Here is a 7,861-nt window from a genome sequence, read left to right as displayed (position 1 = left end):
ACCTCAGCCTCCCAAAGGCGCGGGATTACAGGCTGAGCCACCGAGCCCGGCTTTTAAATTTTTAATTCAGGGAGTACACATGCAAGTTTGTTACATGGGTTTATTGCATGATGAAAAGGTATGGGTTTCTACTGAACGCCTCATTCAAATAGTGAATGTGATACCCAATAGGTTTTTCAGTCCTTGTCTCCCTCCCTTTCCCCCTGCTTTGGGAGTTCCCAGCGTCTGTTGCTCTCATCTTTATACCAATGTGTACCAGTGTGTTCGCACTTGTAAGTGTGAACATGTGGTATTGGTTTTCTGTTTCTGTCTTAGTTCACTTAGAATAATGACCTCCAACTGCATCCATGTTGCTGCAAAGGACATGATTTTGTTCTTTTTATGGCTGCAGAGTATTCCATAGTGTATATGTACCACATTTTCTTTATCCAGTCCAGTGTTGGTCGCCTAGGTTGGTTCCATGTCTTTGCTGTTATGAATCACCCATTCCTCTCTTGTGCTGGACTGAGCTTGAGCGTGTGTGTGTGTGTGTGTGTGTGTGTGTGTGTGTGTGTGTGTGTGTTGGGGAGCAACACTGACATGGGGGCTGACACTGTGTCTCCCTCCCAGAGAAAAACAAGATTGAGATGATTCATAGGGACTTCACACCCCCACCTTTGACACGGCCCATAGCTCACCTATGGGACTGAGCTCAGGAATGCTGAGTGGGGGCCCAGGTGGGGGGCAGACAGGCACATTGTCATTTTCATCCATCACCACCACGTGCAGCCCCAGAGGTTCAGCATAGTCCTCGCCACGGAGATTCTGAGCCCGCAACTGAAGCAGATACTGTAGTGGACAGTGGGGGCTTCAGGTCAGGGTCAAGGGCAGTTTCAGCCTGACCTGACTCTGAGTTCCCTTCTGGGGGCCAGCTCAAGCTCTTCTGGGCATTCTTCTATTGTCTCAGCATCTGTAGGGGGTATGACTCTCCCAAAGCCAGCTGAACACTGACCAAGCACCCCCAGGCTGCACCCCTGGCTTCCCCTTCCCCTCACCTCAGCCTGGGTTTCTCGGTCCAGCTCTCTGGTCACATAGAGGATCCCCTCTGTGTCTACACCAAAGGGTCCAGGGGGCTGGCTCTCCAGGTGATAATGCACATCCCCCCCACTCCAGTGTACCTGGGAAGGGGAGACAGAATGACGGCACCCTGAACTGAAGGGCAGGAACAATCCATGTCAGCCCTTGTGCCGCACCTGATTCCCGGGCGAGGAGCCTGGGCCCCAGCTGTGTGACACAGGCAAGTTGCTGCCCTCCCTAGTCCTGGAATCTAGGTGGGATCCTTCTGTTTGGGACACTTGTTTACTTTCTGTCCTCTCAGGCTGGGCCTGACCCCAGGACATTCCTAGAAGAGGCCTGAGGCATTTCTAGCCTAGGTGACAATCCCCATGGCAGCAGGAGGTGGCAGCTGTTCTGAGCTTTGGGCAAGCTTGGAAGATCAGAGCACAGAGCCACACCTGCCAGAGGATGGCAGGTGGAGGCCTTGGGCCTGGTCCCAGGGTCTTGAACACCCCACTCCATGGTGGGAAGTGATGGGAAGAGTGGAGGAAGGAGCAAGGAGCAAGCTGGGTCCCAGACCCACCCCCTTGATGTCCACGAAACTCAGACCCAGCTGTACCACCCATGGGGCTGCTTTAGCTCCTGACAGCCACTCACTAACCTGGGCAACATGGTGTGGGTATGAGACTTTGAGATTTTCTGCCAGGTGGATAGGCTCTAGGGGCACCCAGGTGCTCTCTACTATGGAGACTTCTACAGTGGCGGTGGCCTGGTGGCCTGAGGCCTGGTTCCCCATGTCCTTGACCTGTACCAACAGCTGGTAGGGACCCTCCAGGGCATGGTCTAGGCTGGTGCTCCCTAGAAGAGGGAAGATGGTTGAGTAGGGGACCAGGGAGCAGAAGCCAGGGCGTCCTTCTCACAAGGTACCAAACACAAAACCAAACATATGGCAGGTGTGAGGGATGAACACCTCTCTTGACCAAGAGATGAGAGGGACTTTTGGTATCATTAAGGGAATCCAGCCAGGACTTGACAGTTTGTAAAGTCTCCTCCATATCTATCCACACAATGAATGAGTGATGGACTGGCAGGGTAGAGGGATGACCAGGTTGGAAAGGCATGTAGATGGGCAGATGACCAATTGGTTGAATGGATGGTTGACTGGATGGATGGATGGAGGTTTGGGGAATGTGAATGGGAGAGTGTTTGAATGAGTATCTAAGGTGGAGTGCTTGGGTGGTTGGATGGTAGATGGGTGAATGAGTGGCTGGCCAAGTTGGTGTATGATTTTCATTTCTTTCCATCCCCAACCTGTGCCTTTAGTCTGAACTCTCAGGTCCTGGTCTCTTCTGCCATCAGTCCCACAGTCTTCTAGCAACATCCTAGGATACAACCCTCCAAGCTGCTCCTATCCTTGTCCCTTAGGCCTGGGCCCCAGGTGTAGGGCTGAGGCACTCCATCCACACCATCCCTGACTCTCTATGCCTGTACCTGCCTCCATGGCCTTTTGCTTTGCTACTCTCTCCACCTAGAATGCCCTTTTCTCTATTATCTCTCAAGCTCCAAACCATCCTTCCCCCACAGCTCCGGTGCCACCTTCTCTGGCTTTCCCTTACCCTTCCTCCCCTGTACACACGACTCAGGCTCACCCTTGGGACTGAGGGCCAGAGCCCCCAGCTGAGGATCCAGCTGGAACATGTCTGGGGAAGGCCAGGCTGGTGCTTGGCTCAGGATGTGGAATCGAAGATCTGAGTTGGCTGTGCCTGGCTCATCTTCATCGGAAGCCTCAAGGAAAAGGAAGGGGATGCCTGGAGTGTGGGGGGAGGGTAAATTGTAAGGAAGAGGGGAGTAGGGAGTCTCCCATGCCTCCCTTATCTCTTCCTGTTCCTTCCTTCCATATCCATCATCATATCAGGATTCTGGAGGCATAGGGGAGTCACAGCTTTTTTTTTTTTGAGTTGGAGTCTCACTCTGTCACCCAGACTGGAGTACAGTGGCTGCTCCCAGCCACCACAGCCTCGACCTGCTGGGCTCCGGCGATCCTTCCGCCTCAGCCTTCCAAGTAGCTGGAACCACAGGCACACGCTACTATGCCCAGCTAATTTTTGATTTATTGTAGAGATGAGGTCTCACCAAGTTGCCCAGGCAGGTCTCGAATCCGTGGGCTCAGGCAATCCGCTCACCTCAGCCTCCCAAAGTGCTGAAATTACCTCCCAAAGTGCTGGCTGAGCCACCGAGCCCGGCTTGAGTCACAGCTTTTTATCCCACTCTGCATATGAGCAAATTGAGACCAAGAGGACCTTCAATGGAGTAAGCAACAGGATGGGACAGAAATGGGAGAAGGCAGCTTGGACCCTGCCTGGCTCTATGACCCTGACCTATGTCAACTGTCTGGTCATCTCTTTACTCTCTGCTGGTCCATCAGTGCCCACCTAACTTAGCTGCAATTTGGCTGTCTGGTCACTCACCAGGCCTGGTGCCCTGGCTTAGCTGAGCTCTGTAGATGGCTTGGGAGAAATGTGGCACCTGGTCATTCTCATCCTTCACATGCACAAGCACAGGTTGTGGGCCCCACAATACATGTCCATCCTTTGTCTCCAGGGTGACCTGGCAGAAAAGGGTAGTCAGTTCCTGCCCTGCTATGTTTACTCTCCCCTACACCTGACCCGGCCATACCTGAAGCTGGTACTCTGCCTGTTCCTCTCGGTCCAGGGCCTTGGTCACCAGCAGGAAGCCAGACTCTGGATCCACAGCAAAGGGACCTTCAGCTGTCCGACCTGAGTCCCCTGACAGCACAATTTGGCCTTCGGCTTCCTCATGGGGCAGCAGCAGCTGGCAGAGAAGAACAGAGGCAAAGGAAGTGGTGGTCAGGCCTGGAAGATGCCCCCTCTACTTGATGGCCTCATTTTATATATGGGGACATTGAGTGCCAGGGAGGACTGAGATTTAAAAATAAGAGCCGCCGGGCTCGGTGGCTCAGCCTATAATCCCGCGCCTTTGGGAGGCTGAGGTAAGTGGATTGCCTGAGCCCGCGGGTTCGAGACCCGCCTGGGCAGGCGAGACCTCATCTCTACAATAAATCAAAAAAATTAGCCGGGCGTGGTAGCGCACACCTGTAATTCCGGCTACTCGGAAGGCTGAGGCGGAAGGATTGCCAGAGCCCAGAAGGTCGAGGCTGCGGTGACCAGGAGCGGCCACTGCCCTCCAGTCTGGGTGACAGAGTGAGACTCCAACTCGAAAAAAAAAAACAAACCAAGAGCCAGTGCTCCTTTCCCTAGGTCCTCCCCAAACCCTTCTTTCTAAAGCTGAAACCCTCACCACAATTATTTCATTCTTTGACTTAAAACTCTGCTCTCTGCTAGAATCAAAATCTTATTAGTCATCACACTACAAATTGAGCCTCCCTAATCCAAAAATCTGAAATCTAAAATACTCCAAAATCAGAAACTTTTTAAGAGTTGACATGGTGCCACAAGTGGAAAATTCCATCTCTGAATTTAGGTGACAGGTCACAATAACAATGTAGTCAAACTTTGTTTCATGCATATTATTTTAAATAGCATATAAACTATCTCCAGCTATATGTATAAGGTATATAGGAAACATATATGAATTTTATGTTTGGAGTTGGCTCCCATCCCCCAAGATATCTCATTATGGATATGCAAATATTCTAAAATCCAAAAAAAAAAGTCCAAGATCCGATATACTTCTGTCCCAAGTATTTCAAATACGGGACATTCAACCTGTATGAAATATAAGTACTCTCTGGAAAGCAGGGTTTAAGAGAAAAACAGCAAGAAAGAGGAAGGGTGCTAAAGGTAGGAGAAGCAGGACTTTGGGGGGAGGGTAGACCACCCAGCTCTGAGGCTCACCTTGGTCAGGTACAAGGGAAAATTTCCACCATAGTTTTCTGGAACTTCCACATATAGCTCTTCAGGCTGGGCCTCAGGGACAGCCTGTGGGAGGATTCTCACCTTGTCACCAGGCTTTATCTTCTGGCCTGGGCACTGGGACCTGATAGAAGAGGGGAATTTCTGCCCCTTCCCTGGGCCTGGTCATGCCTTAGTCCATCCCTCTGGCCTTTGACCTCCTGATCCCACAACAGGCCCATAGCCCCAGCTCTGAACTCTCCCACGCCTCACACTATTCCCATGAACAGTGCAACTGGCACACCTTGCCCCAGTTGGGGCAAGTGTGCCAATCCCCAAGGTCAGGATCTGAAGGAGGAGGGCAGGACCCAGCTCACCTGGGGGATAGAGAGGTAAAGCAGCCAAAGCCAGGCAGGGACCATGGTCGGTTCAGGCCTGAGGGACATGACAGTGAGGATCCAGCCCAGGTGGGTGAGGAAAGGGTTTCCATTTCATACACCTAGCCAGTCGGATCTCACCACATACTAGCCTCCTCTTCCTCCCCTTTGAAGGGCCTATGGCTTCCTGTCACCTGCAGGGTAGCATTTAGCTACCTAGATGTCTCGGCCAGGCCCAACAAGGGCCTCAGACCCATCCACTCTACCTCTTGCCTCTTGCCCCCTCAAGGTCTCCACTGGAGTTTCATCTCCAGACCTGTGTCTCTTTCCTGCCATAACCTCCCCAGCTCAAAGGTTCCAAAGTGGTCATTTTCCAGTAGTCCCCAAAATTACAAAAATTAGAAGCTGGAAAGACCCTGATGACTTTAAGGGTCACTTCCTGTAGTGGCCTCATGTTACAGGCAAGGTCTGAAGGTCAGGGCCTGGCCAAGGTCACAGAGGACTTAACCACAGGAAGTTTCCTCCCTAAACAGAAGACACAGGTTCTGGGTCTCTGGTACTGTCCTGCCTCCCACTGCTACCCTCCAGACAAGGAGGGTCCCCAGGGCAGGAGCCCTGCCTCCCTCTTGGCATTTTCCAGCACTCAGCATGGAGCTGGGAACACAGAGCATTGACAAACCAATGGCCACTCTTAAGATGAATTCCTGGGAATTCTTCCCAGACAGGGAGGACAGGACAGTGTTTCTCCTTCACCCACCACTAACCCCTGCCTCAGACCTCCCCACATCGCTGCTCCCAGTCCCTCACCCTCCAGTGCCCAAGGTTGGCTCCCTTGGTCCGGCCACCAGGTGAGAGGGCTCCTTCTCCAGGGAGCTCTGGCCAGGCTGGGCGGGACAGGACAAGGTGGACACTTGAGCTGGTAGGCGGTTCAGCCACGCTTGCTCAGGAGTGGAAAAGGCCAGTGGGCCCACAGCAGCAGGCCTGGCCCCGCCCAGCCCCCCAAGTTACTCATTGACTTTGAGAAGCTGGGAGCTACTCAGCCTCCGTGACTGCCAGCCCTGGGAAGTGGGCAGATCGTGGGCCTAGCACTCCCTTGACCCTGACACAGCCCAGTGGGTATTCCTTGACCCTTTGTGCTTGGATACTACTTCTTTACCCGTGGTTCCAAATTGGATCCTACTTCTCCCCCCATCTCTGGCATCTGCAGTTGCACCTTTGCATACTCTGTTCTTTTACATGGAATACCCTTCCCATTCCTTCATCTGTGTGGTAAGTACTTGTTCATGCCTTAGTACTCAGCTTCTCCAGGAAATAGTCCCTTCCCAGGAAACACCCCCTATATTCACAGATTGGTTCAGGGGCTACCTCTGAGAATAATGCCCCCCTCCTCATCCCATGCCATGTGCTACCTCTCTGTGGACAGAGGACACCAGATTGACATTGTCTGCCTCTTCCATTAAACTGGTAGTCCCTTTTGAGTAGGACACAGGGACTCAGCAACAACCTGGCTCTTGCCCTGCCCTGGTGTCTCCCAACTAGCTTGTGGAGCTAAAACCAACAAATGGAGATCACAAGCAAAGGATGGATGAGCAGTGCGTGACCAGAACTGGGTATGGGGCTCCAGACCACCCACCAATGGGACCAGTGGTGAGAGGTGCAGCAGCCTGTGAGCCTCTATGGGGTTCCCCAGAGTCCTCACACTGGCCACTCAACACCAGCAGAACTGGGATCATGGACTGTCTCGTGCTTCTGAGAAGGAAAGAGAAGATTAAACCAGCTCAGGTGACCTTGAGGGAGTTGCAGGGCTGACTAGGGGCCCTTCCCCCACAGTGAGGGCAGTCAAGCAGAGCCAGGGTGGAAGCTAGGCCGGGACTGCTCAGTTGTCCCAGTCTTGTCAAAAGCCAAGTGCCTGCCTCAGTGTCACTCAGGCATTTAACCTGGAACAGAGCAGCATGGGGAGGTTGGAGGGGTCTCAGATGAGTTGAGCTCCTACTATGTGCCCAGCACTGCTCTGATCACATACCTTCATTATTCTGCCCACTCCATTCTGAAGGAGCATTGTCCATGTCACACACTGGGTACAGAGAGACTGAGTGGTTTGCCAAGGGTCACACAACCAATAAGTGACAGAGCCAGATTTCCTCTTCAGGCTTGGGAGGCTCACTTGCTCTGAGAAAACCATGCCCTCCACATACCTTGAAGTATGCTGCGAGAGGCGGAGCAGTAGCAGCTTTGAGCAGTTAAACTGCCCCAGGGAGCACAAGGGTGTTCCACAAACCCCAAACCCCTCCCCCCTCATTCCCCCTTCCCCCACAGGAAGCAGCCTTCAAATCATCTCATGCCATTAACAAGCTGCAGTCAGGATTCTAGCCAGGTTATGAGGGCTCCCAGGAGTCTGTGTAATGAATAAACTGAACTAATGAAGAAATGTATGGATCCTCACCCCAAACCTTCTCAGAAACTTTCCCCCACTTTTCCCCAGACTGCCTCTAGGCTTTGGAGAGGGGCAGACCTGTATTTCAGTCAGCACTTAGTCACTTTCTTTCTTTCTTTTTTCCTTTTTTTTTTTTTTTTTTT

The 7,861-nt window shown here is 52.4% G+C and overlaps 1 protein-coding gene across 3 annotated transcripts in view; it reads right to left on the bottom strand.

The window, feature by feature from the left end:
- The window catches only part of CDH16 (cadherin 16), an 11,929-nt gene extending 5,668 nt beyond the window's left edge, over nt 1-6,261 (bottom strand). For 2 of the 3 annotated variants that reach the window (XM_008050640.1, XM_008050641.1), the window contains exons 1-9: nt 6,092-6,261; nt 5,285-5,342; nt 4,911-4,994; nt 3,712-3,867; nt 3,504-3,642; nt 2,685-2,843; nt 1,697-1,893; nt 1,035-1,157; nt 678-828 (exon numbers count right to left, since the gene is read on the bottom strand). In XM_008050640.1, coding sequence (XP_008048831.1) covers nt 678-828; nt 1,035-1,157; nt 1,697-1,893; nt 2,685-2,843; nt 3,504-3,642; nt 3,712-3,867; nt 4,911-4,994; nt 5,285-5,329 — 1,054 coding nt within the window. In that variant the 5' untranslated portion in view covers nt 5,330-5,342; nt 6,092-6,261. The remainder of the gene's footprint in view (nt 1-677; nt 829-1,034; nt 1,158-1,696; nt 1,894-2,684; nt 2,844-3,503; nt 3,643-3,711; nt 3,868-4,910; nt 4,995-5,284; nt 5,343-6,091) is intronic. The other variant, XM_008050642.1, reaches the window with a different exon arrangement.
- Nucleotides 6,262-7,861: the final 1,600 nt, after the last annotated feature.

Source organism: Carlito syrichta, unplaced genomic scaffold, assembly GCF_000164805.1.
Source record: "Carlito syrichta isolate Samal-C Ts95f unplaced genomic scaffold, Tarsius_syrichta-2.0.1 Scaffold153566, whole genome shotgun sequence".
NCBI lineage: Eukaryota > Metazoa > Chordata > Mammalia > Primates > Tarsiidae > Carlito > Carlito syrichta.
Note: the sequence above shows the minus strand (reverse complement) of the source record. Positions and strands in the feature narration are given on the sequence as shown.